Source organism: Molossus molossus, unplaced genomic scaffold (genome assembly GCF_014108415.1).
Source record: "Molossus molossus isolate mMolMol1 unplaced genomic scaffold, mMolMol1.p scaffold_m16_p_13, whole genome shotgun sequence".
In the NCBI taxonomy this organism is placed as follows: domain Eukaryota; kingdom Metazoa; phylum Chordata; class Mammalia; order Chiroptera; family Molossidae; genus Molossus; species Molossus molossus.
The window spans coordinates 44814220-44833627 of NW_023425348.1; the positions used below are offsets into that span (position 1 = coordinate 44814220).

Consider the following 19408-nt stretch of genomic DNA (forward strand, 5'->3'; position numbering starts at 1 on the left):
GGCCTGGCCTGGCGGAGACAGAAGCCCATTCGGCCAGCCAGTGGGAGGCAGCTCCCTGAAATCGACTTTTGTGTATTAATTTTGTATCCAACAACCCTACTACATTTTAACACTGAAAATTATTTAGTCTTGGATCTTTTTATGTGCTCAAGCATTTCATCTGCAAATATGTGTTTTGTTTCTTCTTTTGCAGTTCTTGTACTTTTTGTCTCTCTTTCTAGCTTTAGCTAGGACTGCTAGCCATTATCAGATTCAGAAAGTTCCTTTTTAGTCCTTGTGTACTAAAAGTTAAATGTATATACAGTTGACCCTTGAACAAAACAGATTTGAACAGCACAGTTCCACTTATGTGCAAATTTTTTTCAATAAATATACAGTTAGCCTTTTGTATCCCCAGGTTTTTTATCCAAAGTTGGAAATTCGTGAATGCAGAAGGCTGACTGTATGCATTGTTCTATGCCAGTTTATATGAGGGAATTGAGCATCCATGGATTTTGGATCCAGGGGTCCTGGAACCAATTCCCCACAGATAAAGAGGGACTGTAGTTTTTGAGGAGTCAAAAGTTATATGCCAATTTTCAACAGCACAGAGTTGGGCACCCCAAACTCCTGCATTGTTCAAGGGTCAGCTGTATATGCTTACATATATGTAACTTAGGTTGAGTTTCCTAGAAGCAGAGATGGGGATGCTTATGCAAATAATTTATAAAAGGACTGCTCTCAGGAGAAACCTGTAAAGGAGTGGGAGAATCAGGATAGGGAAAGGAAAGAACTAAGCAATGATATTTCAGGTGAAATTTAATCTCAGTTTGATTTGTTGGCCCTCTGGGGTGTTAATTGCACAACAGAACTATAACTCTGCACCAAACAGTCATTGGCTGTTGGCCATGGGAGAAGGTGTGTATAACCTTTATGTACTCTGCACAAGCTGCCTCTGATCATACTGGGGCAGTTCTCCAGAGAAGGCTGCACATGGGTGAACTCATAGCAATAGTATTTATGGCAGCTGGAAATGAACACAGACAACTAGTTAAAAGGATCTCTGAGGGGATCTTAACAGGATCCTAGCACATGCACATGCACTGAATTTATATATAGTCCTTGTTTGTTAGATTTTATCATATGTAATAAATGTTTAACTTTATTAGGCACTTTGTATCTGTTGAGACTGTTATATGATTTTTCTTTTTTAACCAGTCAGTGTTGTGGATAACCTTGATTAATTTTCAAATATTATGCCAACCTTGTATTCTGGCATAAATCCAGCGTTGTCATGATATATGTCCTTTTTATATATTACTGGAGTTGGTATACAATCTTATATTGGTTATATTAGTTTCAGGTGTACAATATAATGATTCAACATTTTTATACCTTACAATGTGATCACTGCACTAATGTATCACAATATTACTGACTAAATTCCTCTCCCCCTTTTCACCTATCTCCCCACCCCCTCCCTCTGGTGACCATACCTTTTGTCTCTGTTTCTGAACCTGTTTTTGGTTTGTTTGTTAGGGCTTTTTTGTTTTCCATTTTGTTAATCCTAGCCCAAGGATATTTTTCCACTGATTAATTTTAGATAGAGTGTAAGGGAGGAAGGGGGAGAGAGAGAGAAAAAAATAGATGTGAGAGAGATACATTGATTGGTTGCCTCCCCCACAACCCTGCCCTGGCAGGGGATTGAATCTGCAACCCAGGTACCTGCCCTTGACTGAGAATTGAACCTGTGACCCTTTAGATCCTCAGGCCGATGCTCTAACTGCTGAGCCAAACTGGCCAGGGCTCTTAGTTTTGTTTTGATTTTAGATTCCATATAAGTGAAACCATACAGTATTTGTCTTTCTCTGCCAGTTTATTTCACTTAGCATAATATCCTCTAGATCCCTCCATGTTGTCACAAATGGTAAGATTTTATTCTTTTTTATTAAAGTGTAATATTCCGTTGTGCATATATACCATATTTTCTTGATCCATTTATCTATTGACAGACACCTAGGTTGCTTCCATATCTTGGCTATTGTAAATTTTGCTCAACTCAAACAACAAATATACAACTCAACAACAACAAAAATAAACACTCTGATCAAAAAATGGTCAGAGGACATGAAAGGACATTTCTCCAAAGAAGATATACAGATGACCAAGAGACATATGAAAAGATAACATTTTATTTAATATTTTTTTACCTGTGTTCATTAGTGAGCTTTGATTATGATTTTACTTTCTAATTATGTCTTTGATTGGTGGTTTTATCAGGGTTAAGCTAGACACATAAAATAAGCTGATGAGTGTACCTATTTTTTATCTTCTCTGGAAGAGTTCTTGTAAGATTTGAATTATTTCTTTCTTAAATATACTTTGGAACTTGCTATTAAAACCAACTGGGGCTGGAGCTTTCTTTGTGGGAAGGTTTTATGATTCATTTTCTTTCAAGTTTATAATTCTAATCAGGTTTTATATTTTTTCATGAGCAAAATTGTTTTTCCATAGCCATCTAGTTTCCCTATCCAGAGACACTATTATTCGTTTTTTGTATATATTTCCACAGATATTTAACCTGACCCTGAAGATAAATAGTTGTATACTGTCCTGCCAGTGTTCTCTACCCCTTTATATATATATATAAATAACTGTACCATTCTTTCTGGCAGCCAGATAGTATTTCATTGAATTGATATGCTAAACTAACTAACCTGTCTCTTACTGATAGGCATTTATAGTGCTTTTATTTTTTTTCCTATTACAATCAGGGAATTGCTTCTAGCACACACATATTCAGACATGTGTGCAAGTATCTGTATAGAATCAAGTCCCCAAAATGGAATTCTTGAGTCAAGTTATGTCCATTTAAAGATTTGATAGATATTACCAAATTGCCCTCCAGAGACGGTGTACCAATTTATTCTTCTACCACTAATGTGTGAAAGTGCCTGCTTTCCCAAGTTCTTGACTCTGTAACGTAGTGTCAAATGCTTTTCTTTGCCAGTGTGAAAATGAAAGCTATATTTGATTTTAGTTTTAATTTTGATTTTTCTTATAAAGAGACTGAGTATATTTTCATATATATATAAGATGCCTGTATTTTCTTCTTTATTAACTGTCTTCATATCTTTTGCTCATTTTTCTATTGTCATTGATCTATTTGCATTTTGATTTTTAACATTGAAGAAATAAGCCTTCAGATGATTCTAGCTGAGACCCCAGACATTGTGGGGCAGAGGCCATTCTGGCTGTGCCACACCAGCCAGGGCCTGACATCATAATTTTAAAGGTGCTTTTTTTAGAGTTGGCATCAGTTGAACTTTTTTTTTTCTCATTAGGCTTTTCCTACCTTTAAGTAATGAATGAATTGTAAATAAGAGAGCACATTTAGAAAGCAAACAATAATTTGTATTTGAGAAAGCTCCAATGTATGTTTTATAGATTCAGTTGTTATTAATAGCTTTCTGAGGGTGGGGGGAAAAAAGAGCAGTTTGTGAAGTAAAAATTGTTCATGTAGATACACAATTGGTGGTTTTTCTCAGCCATCATGGATACCTTAACTAGTTTTTACCATCAAATAAGTAGTAATTCTTACTTAAAATCTCCAAACAGTACCAAGACTGTACTACCTCAGACCTCACCCCTGATTGCCCTATCAGAGGTAAATCACTATTTTTAGTCTCTTATATTTGTACAGAATATTTCTGGAATGGTATATAAATATACACATACCTCTTTTTATACAAATCAGTATACTATTCTGCTCTCCTTTTCATTTAGTACATCTAGGTTCTATGTGGAAATAGTAATTAAAAAATCATTTTTATAGTTTTATAGACTTCATATATTATTATAGTTTATAAAATCATAGTTATTTGAATATTTTAACAAAATACAAAGTAATTTCATCATCTAAATGGAAAATACATGATAATCATGGCTACATAGATAGCCGCTTAGTTATATTTTTAAATGTTTGAAACATCAACATCTGATTAAATGTCTAGTTATGAAATAGTGGATAAATCTGAGTTTAAAGTAGGTTGCAAATGCCTGTGACCATAATTGCTTTGTTCTTTTTACCATAAAAATTTACTTACATTTGATGCATCATAAATCTTTATTCATATTTATTTTTCTCTAACTTATAGACAATTTTAGAACCAGGAATTACAGTTAGTACTGGTTGTAATGTTTATAACAGAGAATGGAATTTTTAGACCCTACTCTAGTAGCTATTCAGTTAAACATTAGAAGTATACCCAGAAACTTAATGGCATTCATATCTGGTGGGTCCTGTTTCAAAGATTTTTGTTTATTTATTTGAGACAGAGAGAGAGAGAGAGAGAGAGAGAGAGAGAGAGAGAGAGAGAGAGATGGATTTACTGTTCCACTTATTTCTGCATTCATTGGTTGCTTCCTGTATGTGCCCTGACTGGGTGCCAAACCTACAACCTTATCCGAATGATACTGTAACCAACTGAGCTACCCAGGACTGGTGGATCATTTTTATATTTATATAGGTGTAATAAAAGGGAATATCATTTTGCTCCAAAGCTGGAGTTATTTTTAAGTAGAAGCATTATTAAACTACCCTACATAACTATTTTGTTTGTAGTGAGATGATACAGCCTTTAGAGCCAGAACAACCTGGATTCAAGTCCTGCCTAAACCTCCAATATTAGCTTACTGTTACTAGGTTCCCTCTCTAAATTTTCATTTCTTTATCAATACAATGGCAATAATACTACCAGTAAGATGATGCAATGAATATTCTTGTATGAATAAATCCTTTTGTTCAGTTGATGATATTGCTATGGACAGAGACATCTGTAGACCAAAGGCATGTGCAGTTTAACTTGCTAGTTGCTACAAAAGCAATCTAAAAAGACTATCCTAATTCCAGTGCTGCTACTAGTATATTACATTGCCATGTACTCTATACAGTACTGATGTTTTTCAGTCTTTTCAGTTTTTGCTGTTCTTATGCTCATTTGTAAAGTTAATCCTCTCCAAGTCTCTCTTTGACCTCTGTATCAATCTGGTGGTGTCTTAGACATGAGAAGAATATGATAGTAGCCCAGATAATCTTATTATTTGAATTTTTCTCTTACTCTTAATAGCTATTCATATTTTCATGTAGTTTACATATTTGTTATCGTTCATCATTTATAAAATGGAGACTCCTTGAGTCTAGGTGATATATAAATATATACTTATAAATATGAGCCCTGGCCAGTTTGGCTCAGCAGTTAGAGCATTGACCTGCGGTCCAGAGAGACCTGGGTTCGGTTCCCACTAAATATATATTTATAAATATGTATATATTTAAACAACCATCAATTTTAAGCAAATTATAACTTCAGTTCATCATAATCTCATGGTATCTCATTAGCTTGTGGCATGCACTCTGGTTACTTTAATTTCTACTGTAAGCAGAAAACCTTTTTGTTTAAATTGGATGTTAATGTTCTTATTTCTTTACAAGTACAAATATGCTCTAATATTTAGCACTTTCCAGGTGCCTTGGTTTATCATTCTGAATTTTCATTATCATTTTATAGACTATAGAGTTAGAAGATCTAAGCAGATATTATAGTTTACCTTATTTTCTTACTATTTGACTCTATAAAGAAAATAGAAAATTTCAGTTAAATTTTGTTCTTATAATTGCATTTCATTGGAAAATTTCTAGTTTTTTTGTAAAGTACTATTTTTAGTCACAGACATCCTTGAGATTTATGAAAATAAGTTAAAGTATGTGCTAATGAAATAAAGAATCCTAAAATGTAGTTGAAGGCATCTTCTATCTCATAAACCAGGTTTGTACTGAATTTTCATAGTTATTCTTAACTAAGTCCACATTTAACACCTAAGATCTTTTTATGGTCAACTCTTACTATAGATAAAATAGAATAATTTTCTGTGACTTTAAAGAACAGTAGGCTTCTCTGGTTTTTTGAATTGTAGCGGTTTAGGCAGGTGTAATTGGTAGGCATGTTTGATGGCATGTATCTACTAGCTTCTATATTTCTTTTAAAATTTAATATAGACTCTAAATGATATCATTTTTGGCTAAGTGGTTTATTTTGGATCTGTAGATTTTAAGTTTATCAATAAGTTTAAAAAACATTATTGAACATGTTATAAAAAATACTGTGATAATTAGAGATACTGTAAATCACCCTTAATAGGGTCTGGCTCCCTTGGGGACTCAGTAAATGACAGGTATTATTTTATTATACATACTAATATTAAGTAGCACTATGGAATTTTTTTTTAAATCCTCACCTGAGGATATTTTTCCATTAATTTTCAAACAGAGTGGGAGGTGGGGGGAGGGGGGAGAGAGAAAGAGAAAGAGGGGGGGGATGTGAGAGAGACACATTGACTGGTTGCCCCCTGCATGACCCCAGCCAGGGCTGGGGACCCAACCACAACCGAAGTATGTACCCTTGACCGGAATTGAACCCAAGACTCTTTTGGTCCATGGGCTGATGCTCTAACCACTGAGCAAACCAGCCAGGGCAGCACTATGAAATTTATTGGCTCCTCAGAAAGGCTTCAAATTAGGACTCTGCTTGTGATACTGATTAAGTTTTAATACTTCTGTTTTATAGAATCCCAAAACAAAAGAGCAAATTGAAAATCTGTTACGAAATGGAATGAACAAGGAACTGCGGGATCGTCTTTGTTGCCGAATGACTTTTGGGACTGCAGGACTTCGTTCTGCTATGGGAGCAGGATTTTGTTATATTAATGACCTTACAGTAATACAATCAACACAGGTAAGTATTATAAAGCATTATATGTACACTTTTTATCACTCTGATTTTTTTGCCTTATAAATTAGGTACTGTCTTTAACAATAAAAATAAGACCTTACTATCCAGGAGGATACATTTTTATAGGTAAAAATGTAGAATAGCCCTGGCTGGTTTGGCTCAACAGTTAGAGCATCAGCCCTCGGACCAATGACTCATGGGTTCGATTCCGGTCAAGGGCACATGTCTTGATTGCAGTTCATCCCTGGCCCTGGTCGGGGTTGTGTAGTAGGCAAGCATTTGATGTGTCTCTCTCATATTGATGTTTCTCTCTCTCTTCCTCCCCCTCTCCCTCTCGCTCTGTCTGAAGATAAATATAAAAATGTCCTCTGGTGAGGATAAAAAAAAAGTTATTTTGATTGCCATTGTCCACTTCTTGACAGTGTTATTTTGTCTTTGAAACCCTGGAAATGAATATTGACATTTCCAGTTAGTACAAAGAAACAATTTTTTTTTTTTTTTTTTTTGTACGTGCCCCTAGTAGGAACCAAACCCGGGACTCTCTGGTCCGCAGGCTGATGATGCTCCAACTGCTAAGCCAAACCAGCCAGGGCAAGAAACAAACTTTGATTACCCATTTTGGCATATGGCCATTGATAAACATTAACCAGAGTATCTGGAAAATTTAGTTGAAAATATTTCCCTCTTCCCTGGCCGGTTTGACTCAGCGGTTAGAGTGTCGGCCTGCGGTCTAGGGAGACCCAGGTTCGGTTCCCGCTAAGGGCATGTACCTCGGTTGCAGTTTGTCCCCGGCCCTGGTTGGGTCATGCTAGTGGTGACCACTCTATGTGTCCCTTTCACGTCGATATTTCTTTCTCTCCCTCTCCCTCCCATTCTATCTGAACAAAAAACAAAAAACAAAATGTCCTCAGGTGAGGATAAAAAATAAAAAAAAAGAAAATATTTCCCTTTAACATGGTTCTCCACATTCATTTGAGAGTTCTTTAAGATAGTGTATGACATGATACCGTTTATTTTGTTTCTCCCCATATTATGCAACTCATTTTGGAAACAAATTACTTTTCTTTCCAGTGAATCATCCTCACTGCTTCAAGGAACTATACTTTGCTTGAAGGCCAAAGCACATTTAGCATATAGTAAAAATAGTTCTGGACTAGAGAAATGTTCAGTAGTCATAATTCTAATCAATACTGCCAAAAAGTAAATCATCTTTAGCCTTGTTCTGAGGGAATTTTCTAAAGTCAAGGGCTATTGTAGGGTATGGGGAGGAAGGGATGACAAGATGACTGAATAGTAGAATAAATACCACTTCCCCGCCCCATCTCCTCATCCGAAGATGCTTCAGTTCAATCTTTTTTATATGTTGGGTTTCCTCATAAGCTTTCACTTTAAACAAAGATTCCTTGACTTTACAAAATGGGATGGAAGAAGCTGTTTGAAAATCAATTTTTATACAAGTGCAGATTTTTACAGGGGTTCAGTGTGAAGTAGAAAAGCCAGATGGAATCTGATTCTTCAGCCTTAGCCCTTTCCAGAATCTAGGTATAGGGGCAACCTGGGCATGTGCCCTGACCGGGAATCAAACTGGGATCTCTTAGTCCATAGGATGATGCTCAATCCACTGAGCCACATCAACTGGGCTGTGAAAGTAGTTTTAAAGGACTGTAACAATATGAAGTGGTATTTTTAGAAATGAAAGTGTCAAAGTTAGCAAATCATAAGATAGTTAAATGGTTTTAGCTAGTGTCATGATGTTTTCAATATGAAATGCTTCATTTTATTTTATTTTTTTATCCTTGACTGTTAATATTTCTAGTTTATGGGATTTTCTTTTCTGTGAGATTTTATTTTTATTTTATTTTATTTTATCCTCACCGGAGGACATTTTTGCATTTATCTTCAGAAAGAGTGGGAGGGAGAGAGGGAGGAAGAGAGACAGAACAAAGTGAGAGAGACACATTGAGTGGTTGCCACACACACAAAACCCCAACCAGGGCCAGGGACAAACTACAACCGAGTTACTTGCCCTTACTTGCCCTTAGTGGGAACCAAACCTGGGTCTCTCTGGTCCACGGGCCCACGCTCTAACTGCTGTGCTAAACGGGCCAGGGCTTTTCTGTGAGATTTTAAAACCAAGGAATTACAAATGGGTTAAGTCATAGTAAGAAATATTCTAATGAAGGTTTATGTTGCTGATTTAAAATGTTTGTGTTATAAATAGGTGAAATCTTTTGGTTAGCTTTCATCTTATGATTTAGCAAGGCCTAAATGGTCAAAATTCTGTTCTCTAGAACCTTAAGGCAAGAAATAATTGGTTTTGGTTCTCCTAACAATTTTTTTTTTTTTTCGGCATACTGACTCTCATGTCCCATCTTTTTTTTTTCCTCATATTTTATGTAAAATATTAGGTTTAATAGTTACTTAATTGATATTCCTGTTGTATCAAACGTGTCTGAAACTCCAGGAAATAAATGTTTGTCACCTCACCTTTGAGGATTGAGCAGTATTCTTCCCACACTGATAAACATGGCCATAAAGGCAGAAGCCAGATCTCTAGGAGCCAGGAAACGGCACACTACACATAAAAATAATAGATTTTGCCCGGACAGTGTGGCTTAGTGGTTGAGTGTCGATTCATGCACCAAGAGGTTGCCAGTTCAATTCCTGGTCAGGGCACACGCCTCGGTTATGGGCCCGACCCCCAGTTGGGGGCAGGCAGGAGGCAACCAGTCAATGTTCTCTCTCATCAATGTTTCTATCTTTCCCTCTCCCTTCCTCTTTCTCTAAAATTAATAAAGAAAAAAAACATTAAAAAAAAAAAAAGGTTTTAATCCCTAGGCAAATGCATACATTAGTAAGGAGCTAATGTTTTGTATTTATGTGCTTCAGGGGATGTACACATACCTGCAGAGATGTTTCTCAGACTTCAAGCAGAGAGGCTTTGTCGTTGGATATGATACCCGGGGGCAAGTAACTAGCAGCTGCAGCAGCCAGAGGTAGTGTTAATTGTTTCAGAGATTAAGATGGACTGGAAAAATACTTTTATTTGTTTCCCCTAGTAGGAGGATATTTGAACCAGGAAACTGTCAAATAGAAGTGTAATCACATGCCAATATTTATTTTAGACCTGAAATAGAAGCATTCCAAAGATAAACTTTAGCTTTTACAAAAAGAAGTAAATTTTAAAAATATTTAGAGTTAGTATTTAGAATGACATCATGGCTTATTTTATAACTTTAGATTTGACAAAGACACTGGGTAGGAGTAATGATGTAGCTTCTATTTTCTCATTATAGTCTCACTTGATTAGTTTTAGGGTAGTTATACACATAGATAATCATGATATACTGATAACTTTTTAAAGGGGGATAATTATGTATATTGTGTTTTTTTAAATCTCTTATTTCACTTTCTCCATTATTTTTGCCTTTTTTGGAATTTAATTTCTTGGTAAAAGAGCCATTAAAAGATAAATGAGGAAAAAAGAAGAAATTAAAATGTCAATTCTCTTTATTGTTAAGCTCCTTTTAAAAATCTCACTTATGTAACATTTTTATGTTAGAGCATGAAACTTAAATAACCAGTGATTATAGGAATTGGTTGTATTAGGATATTATATATTCAGAATAATTGTAACATGAAATATTTATTATGGAAGGTTGGATTTTAAAAAGTATAGTAAGACTAAGTGAAATCTTTTTCTTTTTCTTTTTTTAGGCTTGCTAAACTCACTGCTGCAGTCTTACTGGCCAAGGATGTTCCTGTGTACCTTTTTTCAAGATATGTTCCTACACCTTTTGTAGTAAGTATGTTGTGTTATTGATCTTACTTTGCTGCTCTTGAAAACATTTCTTAAGTCAACCAGGATTCAAATATTTGTCCTGCATATAGTTCTCTATCAAGTGATATGAAGTGCCAAAGGAAGAACAAAAAAAAACAAAACAAATGTTGCTCTGAATTTATTTTGATTCAACAAGCATGTGTTGAACCACCCAAGAATTTGATCAGTAACAAGTTGACAAATCCAGTCATGGTGGGATATTTCAATACTATTCGTTCAGAAACTGATTTATGAAGCAGGCAAAAACAATTAAGGATAGATTTGAACACGTTGTTAGCATGTTTGATCTGTGTGTGTGTGTGTGTGTAAACCCTGTATTTAGTGATGGTAGGATATCATTTTTATCAAGCAGGGTCACATAGGAAATTTCAACAAATGCCAGAGAACTGCTTATCAAGTTGTAGTCCTAGACCCCAATACGATAAGATTCAAAATAAAGAAACCCATTGTTAGAATTTTAAGAACACTTTTATAAGTAACTTATGGATTAAGGAAGATATCATAGTGAAGAAACTATAGAAACTATAGGCTGTTTTTGTTTTGCATAGTAGTGCAGAAGTATACAGCCATGCAAATAGAGCTTAATAATCAATGGGGAAAATTGTTCTGTAACCTTTAAAAATTTTTGTCAAAGCATAAAAACACTTGTAATGCTTACTATTGGTTAAAAATGTATAGGGAAAAGAAAAAAATAGTAAAACTAATATTTATTTAGTACACTATAACTTAAAACATTAAGGACTAAAGTGTTTTATTTTTTTATAAAATAATTTATCAAGAGTATGTATGAACAGTGCTTGCTATCTCTTAACAGTATGATGAGCATCTTTTCTATGCCTTAGCAAATTATTAGAATCCTAAGTTTGGATCATTTTTCCACATTTTATCCTTGGTACTTTCTTATTTTTGTTTTTTAAATCCTCACCCGAGGATATTTTTCCATTTATCTTCAGACGGGGAGGGAGAGAGAGAGGAGAGAAACATCGAGGCAAGAGACACATCAATTGGTTGCCTCCTGCATGACCCCAGTCAAGGACAGGGACCAAACCTCAACCGAGGTACATGCCCTTGTCCGGAATTGAACTCGTGACTCTTTGGTCCGAGGACTGACGCTCCAACTGCTGAGCCAAACCAGCCAGGGCTATCCTTGGTACTTTGAATATTGTGAACTATCTCTAAGAATTCCTCCCCCTCTTTGTCTCAATTCCTCTGAGGCATCTTCATCTTTTTCATCACAACTATATCCCTTACCTATATCTATTCATTTGCCTTCACTAAACTTGTCTGGTTGCAGATCTAGAGTCTCTTGAATTCGACAGCAGTTTCAGCATTCCCAGTTATTTTTTTCTGTTACTCCATTTATATTTGATTCCAATTCATTTCCACCATTATCATCTTTTGTGTTTTTGCTGCATTTTCATCTTTGTTGGCCAGTTTTTTCTTTTAATTATCCATTTTTGCAAGCTGTCATGTGGGTTTTACCACTGGGAAATAAGGAGGCAACACAACTACATGTTTTGCTGTCTGTGCGAGAGCTGAATGACAGATGCACAGTGACCAATCACTGACAGACCTTAACAGAGTGACATGATTGGTGACTGATTATGATGGATTTCATCTACATAGCATTTTGGACTGAAGAGCTAGCAGCCAAGTTTGTACTTGATACCAGTTACTCACAGTTAATATAATGTGGTAACTGAAATTTAAACATGTTTTTGGAAGACTGGTATTAAGTAAAATATGGTGTCAGAAATGTATATATATTGGAACTGTGCACAGTAAGGACTGCTTGTATTTAAAACTGACCAAAAATAGCAAAAATGATGGGCTATAAGTAAAGTCCTACTTAAAGGGAAATTTACAGTCCATGAATAAATAAGGGAAAAAAGATGAAAAAATGATGAGCTAAGCCTTTAACTTAGTGTGTTAGAATGAAAACAGAATAAATCCAAATAAACTAAAAGGAAGGAAATAATAAAGATATGAGGAAAAATCAATTACATAGAAAATAAAGAAAAGAGGACATCAACAAAAGCATAAATTGGCTCTTTGAAGAGACTGATAAAATAGACAAACCTTTTAGAAAGAGTGCTCAAGAAAAAGTAAAGACACAAATAAATAAATTTAATAGGTGCATAATAAATACAGTAGAGATTAAGATAACTACAGTATTCTGAACAACATGATGCAAATAAATGTGAAAGCTTAGATGAATTAGCCAATTTCCTAGAGTAATTGATACATCAAAACTAATAAGAAATAAAAAACCTGAATAGGCCTATAACCACTAAAAAAGTTGAACTGACATATTTTTTAAATCTCAAATTAAATATGCCAACTCCAGGTGATTTTATAGGTATTTTTAGCAGTCCCAGCTTCACACCCTTTATCATCATAACCTTGAGTCAAAAGGCAGTATTTCTTTTCTACCTTCAGCAGAGAGGCTTGCATTATGAACCAGTTTCTGAATTAAATCATTAAGGCATAAGTTACTTTGGTCAGAACTGGATCATGTATCTATCCCTCCACAGCCCGGAGGAGAGAAGTTTGGTATAATGGTAGAGGTGTAGGGGGAACATCCTAGGCAGACAAATAATAACTACTACAGAGAAAAAGGGAAGTTTTAAACTTCTAGGAATTAACTTTGAGAACAAAGATGGTGAGTTGATATTCATGTGATATAGAGGCGACAGAGTATATATACAGATTTTCAAATTGGAAGCAAGAGACCTATGTTCTACCTTTGAATTTCCTCCCTTATGATTGCATAATGTTGGCTAAACCTCAGTGTAAAATGTGATGGATTAGGTTATTTCTAAATTTACTTCCAGCTCTTAATATTTTATGTTTATATTCACCACTCATATCTCCAGAGTCTAGAGGAGTGTCTGACATATATATATATAGGTGCTCATTAAATATTTGTTAAATGAACAAAATAATAAAAAAACATTTATAGGACTAAATTAAATGAGACTAGGGAGAAAAGTTATTCAGCCTAACAGGTGGTTATTGGTGATATTTTAGAAGTGGGACCCACCAAATGAACCAGAGTTGATTGTTGAGGTTGTAGGCTATTTATATCTTACTGTCTTTTCTTATTTAGTCAGATATTCTGATGTCAAATGTATGAGTAGCCAGAAAGCAAAAGGAAATTACGCTGTTGCTGTTTTTTCAGCCATATGCAGTCCAGGAGCTCAAAGCAGTTGCGGGTGTGATGATTACGGCATCTCACAACCGCAAGGAAGATAATGGATACAAGGTAAATCTTGAACTCCTGTTCTTTGCCTATTTAAATAATAAGTGCTGAGTATATTTTCTATGCTGAGTAGCAGAGCTAGACATTGGGGACAGGAAGATAAACATTGATGCCAACCCTCAAAGAATGTGTATCCCTAATGGCCCTTATTACTTCCAAACATGTACTATTATTACAAAATTCTCTTCATTGGTCTATTTAATTCTAATATCTTACTGCCCTTGATTTCCACATTCTATCACAAATCCATCCTGTCTTTCATTTTAGAAATATGATACAATATAATTATATTGTATCAAAATGAATTGGAGTTTGCTGGAAGAGAGCCAGAGGACTAGTACCTTGGTGTCACTGTACTCTCCCTCTAACCTTCTACCAGGGCTCCCCATTTGGCCACAGGATCCACTTAATGTGTCAGCTTCCATGACAGAAAACAGGGTGGAGAAGGATGAAGAGTGGCCCTGGAGGGGCCAATAGAAAATACACCGCATGATATTGAGCCAGTGTTTGGGGCTCCTGGGTGATGAGTCCATGATCTTATACTTGCTTTTCTTCCTGTGTGGAAGGTCTTCGGGTACACTGAGTTAGTTCTGTTTTACTGGGGAAAATAATATTTAATAGTAATCTAAGATTTTGGCCCTGGCCAGCTAAGTGGGTAGTATTACTAGTCACAGAGGCAAGGTAGAAGCATGATTAATTCAGTTTTGGATATATTAAGTTTGAGACACTTGGTCATCCAGTTAGCAACATCCTATATGCAGTTAGATTTCTATATAGATCTGTTGCTCAGGGAAGAAATCTGGGCTGAAGTTATAGATATTGAGGTCACCATACATTTTAGAGTATTTAAGTGTATTTGGAAGTTCTTTACTTGGATGAGCATCCCAGAGACAGTATATAGTAGAAAAACAGGTCCAGAAGGGAATCCTACAAAATACTAAATTTAAATGAAGGGAGAAAAAAAAGAAGTGCTGGAGATAGGAGAAAGACCAGAAAAACCAGAGGGATAAGAGAGTTGTAAGGAGGGAAAGAAAGGTCAACTGTCAAGAGAGCTAAGAACCCAGATCTCATCTGAGCATCAGACTCCTGGAAGAGAGCTGCCTACTTGATATCCACTGAGATGTCTAGCAGATTTTCAAAATTAATTTCTACAGGACAGAAGTCTTGATTCCCCCACAACCTACCACATACACATCCAAATGTGTTCCTTTCAATCTTCCCATCTCTGTGAATTGATACTACTACTCCTTCACTCCTAACATTTAATGCACTAACAAGTTCTATACATTCTACATCTAAAATATATATTGAATATGTTTACTTCTACCTCCACCATTCCAAAGCATTATTGTCTTCTGTCTTCCCTTCTTCCATTGATCTGCCCTGCAATCCATTCTTCACCATGTGGCCAGATCTTTTAAATATAAACAGATCATGTTACTTTCCTGCTTTAAATGCTTTAGTGGCTTCTCATTCTTCAAATAAAATCCAAACTCCTTACCTTGGAGTTCAGAGGATTCTGTCTCTGCCTACCTCTTCAACCTTGTTTCATTCATTCCTCTCCTGTGCTCACTACATTCCAGTCTCACTACCTCTTCTCTGTTTCTCTTGTTCCTCCAGTTCTCTGTTTCTCTTGTTCCTCCAGTATACCAAGCCCTTTCCCACCTCTGAGCCTTTGTAATTAATTGTTTTTTCCTCTGCTTGGATTGCTGTTCCCCAAATCTTGCAGACTAGCTTGTTTTCATCCTTCAGCTTCTTGCCTAGATGTTTCTCCCTTGAACAGACCTTCCCTGTTACCTTATCTGAAGTGGCTTCCTTCAGTGACCTTCTGATCTATCTTGTTTATTGCCTTCACAGAATTTACCACTATCTCTAATTATCTGCTTTCTTTTTTTTAATCCTCACCCAAGGATATTTTCCCATTGATTTTCAGATAGAATTGGAGGAACGGAGGGAGAGAAACACTGATGTGAGAGAGACACATCATTTGGTTGCCTCCCACATGACCCCAACCATGGCTGGGGATTGAAACACAACCAAAGTATGTGCCCTTCACAGGAAATGAACCCGAGACTATTTGATCTTCGGGCCAAGGCTCTAACCACTGAGCAAAACCAGCCAGGGCTGCTTTCTTAATAATGAATTATCTTGTTTGTTGACATTTGTTTGACAGTCCCTCTCCCCCATTCCCAGTATAAACTCATGGTGGAAGGACTTAGTCTGTTTTGATATTCATTGCTGTTGAACATATTTGTCCACATAGTAAACCCCCAGAAATTTATTTTTCTTAAAATATAAGCTCAAAGTAAAAAAAAAAAAGATAAACAGCCTGAAAAGTTAACCAATAAAAATGATCACTCCTATCTCTTACCCCCAGTACCCCTTTCAGAAGCAAATACTGTTTCCAATTTTATCTTCCTTCCAGAGATAGTCTGTGCATGTGTAATTATATATGCATTTGTCATTATCTTGCTCTTTTCATACAACAGTATGAAACAGTCTTAGAGATGATAGATAGACAGATAGATAGATAGATAGATAGATAGATAGATAGATAGATAGATAGATAGATAGATCGATCTGCCTCATTAATTTTTAAAAACCAATATAGATGAATCCTAATTTATTTAACTAGTCCTCTATGGATGAATATTCCATTTGTTTCTGATCTGCTACTTATAAACAGTGCTACAATTAATGTTCTACATATATCTTTGTTCATATGTGCAAGTAGATTTATATAGTCAATGTAGAATAGTAGTTAAGAGTATGGTTTGGGTTTGAAACCTGCCTGTATAACTCGGAAGCTTTGTTACCTCAGACAAGTTGCTTAATTTCTCTGTGCTTTAGTTTTCCCATCTGTAAACTGGGGGTGATAATAGAACTAACATCATAGGGTGAGAGTATTAAGGCACATAATGTATGTAAAATACTAGTATAGCGTCTGGCTCTGATAAATGTTAGCAGTAGTTATTATTCCTATCATCTGCAGCTGCACTGTTTAATATGTTAGTCACTAGCCACCCATGGCTATTGAACACTTAAAATATGACTGGTCCAACCTGGCCAGTATGTCTCAGTGATTGAGCATTGACCCATGCACCAAGAGGTCTCCAGTTCGATTCCTAGTCAAGGCCCATGTCCAGGTTGTGGGCTCAATCCCCAATGAGGGGGGGTGAAGGAGGCGGCCAATCAATTGATGTTTCTCTCTCTCTCTCTCAAATAAATAAAAACATATTTAAAAATAAAAATAAATATATATATGTATATGTATAAAACTAGTCTGAATTGAGATATGCTGTAAATGTTAAATACACACCAGATTTTGAAGACAGTGCAAAAAAAGAATGTAAAATATTACAATAATTTTATATTGATTACACATTGAAGTGATAATATTTTGGATTATATTGGGTTATATAAAGTATGTTCAATTTCACCCATTTCTATCTTTTTTAATGTGGCTACTATAAAATTTTAAATTACATAAATGGCTTGCATTTGTGGCTCGCATTATATTTCTATGACATTGCTAACCTATAAGATAAACTTCTAGAAGTGAAACTTCTGAGTCAAAAGGACTATGAAAGAAAATTTGTCATTCTCTACTCAAGATGGTTGTAGCAATTAATACTTTTACCCACAATATATGCAGGTCTTTATCTCACACCTTCCTTTATTGTATTATAAAACCTTTTGATCCTTGCCAATCAGATAGGTGGAAATGTTATGTTTAATTTTCACCTTTCTTATGAATGAAGTTGAGCATCTTTTCATGCATTTACAGATACTTGCTTTCTCTTTTCTGAGAAGTCTTGAAAGGTTTTGCTCATTTTACTCTTGGGTTGTTGCTCTTTTTCTTGTTGATTTTTGGGAACTCCTTATATGTAAAAAGTAGCTCATCTGTTTCACACATACTCCCACCCTTCATATTATTATTTGTCTTTTGATTTTATTTGTGATGGTTTTCCCTGTATGGTTTTATGGTATTTTTCCATTTGGAAAAAAGTTATTTTGGCATCCTTATTCGTGAACAGGATTTATCTTTCCATTCTCTCAAGACTTCTTTTAGAACCTTTATTAACATTTTAAAAATATTTTAATAGATTTTTTACATTTCTTTTAAAGTTTTATTTCTGGGTATATTTTGTTGCATGCATTTTTTTGTTACTATGTCAGGTAGGGATACTTTCTGTTGTGGGTTCAGAAAACCCAGAAAAGTGGTTTAAACTGATAGGAGTCAGTTTTTCTCACATAACAGAAAGTCCAGAGGTAGGTGGCTGCTGGCATGGTTCTGTAGCTTGATGGCGTCAGGCCTAGCATCACTACAGTTTTTTTTCACCTTTCCCTCAAGTGTGGTCATCATGTAATGGTGGTTGTATCTCTTTTTTTTTTTTTTATCCTCACCCGAGGACATTTTTCCGTTCTTTGTTCAGGTAGAGTGGGAGGGAGAGAGAGGAACAGAGAGAGAGAGAGAGAGAGAGAGAGAGAGAGAGAGAGAGAAACATCGATGTGAAAGGGACACATCGAGTGGCTGCCACCCACACGACCAACCAGGGTCGGGGACAAACTGCAACCGAGGTACGCGCCCTTAGCGGGAACCGAACCCGGGTCTCTCAGGACCGCAGGCCGACGCTCTAACCACTGAGCCAAACTGGCCAGGGCTGGTTGTATCTCTAGGCATCATATCCACATACAAGGCAAGAAAAAGTAGGCAGGAAGAAAAGCCAGGATTTTTTTTTATGTTTTATAAATGCTCACAGTGTGCTTTCAGGGCCTATGGATAGAGTCTTTCTTGTGGCTTGGAATATGGGAACATCCCTTCACAGCAGTTTTTGTTTTTTTTTTTAAATTTCTTTAGGAACCTCAGGAGTTTCACTGTCTGGGAGCAATATCTGTGTTAATTTAGACTTCAGATTTGAATTTTTTTAATCACCCAGAATCCCAGAAAAAATAGACATGCTTCCTCATTATCTTTGTATAATAATGGGTAGAACATTTTCTATTCTGTATTTCCCCTGGGGGAGGTGGATTCTCAGTTCCAATTTCCTCCTTTCCACATGGGCAGTACAACTCAAGAACCAGATAAATGGACAATTCCTAAACCCCAGGCAGCTATAGCACCATAGCCGTATCACCCTGGTTCTCAATTCTTTCCTTTATTCCTCACTGCCTGGAGTTCTCCTTTTCTTCTTGTAAACTAAGCTGTGCGTTTTAGATAATATTTTTTCTACTTTATCTAGCATTTTGAGGTGTTTATAGAATGAGAATTCACAGGTCATCTAGTTCATCATCTTGCTTGGCACAGAATTTGTATGTAATACATATTCAAGTGCCTTCTTTCCTTCAGGATGCAATAGAAGGAATTCATGTCAAATACAAGATAGAAGTCAGTATAGATATTCTATAAGTAGAGTCCCCTCTGACTTAAAGAGATCCTGTGAATTACAGAAATACACTTTCTTGCCTTTTTTGTTACCTGTCTCTAATGGCTTGTTGATTAAACTATTTGACAAACCAATAACTTAAGGAAGT

The 19408-nt window shown here is 35.8% G+C and overlaps 1 protein-coding gene across 1 annotated transcript in view; it reads left to right on the forward strand.

Moving 5' to 3' along the window:
- Positions 1-19408, forward strand: part of PGM2L1 (phosphoglucomutase 2 like 1) — a 46548-nt gene that overhangs the window by 14159 nt on the left and 12981 nt on the right. Inside the window, exons 2-5 of the mRNA XM_036259429.1 lie at positions 6606-6773; positions 9660-9766; positions 10488-10572; positions 13793-13876. Of these exons, the coding sequence (XP_036115322.1) occupies positions 6606-6773; positions 9660-9766; positions 10488-10572; positions 13793-13876 (444 nt within the window). The remainder of the gene's footprint in view (positions 1-6605; positions 6774-9659; positions 9767-10487; positions 10573-13792; positions 13877-19408) is intronic.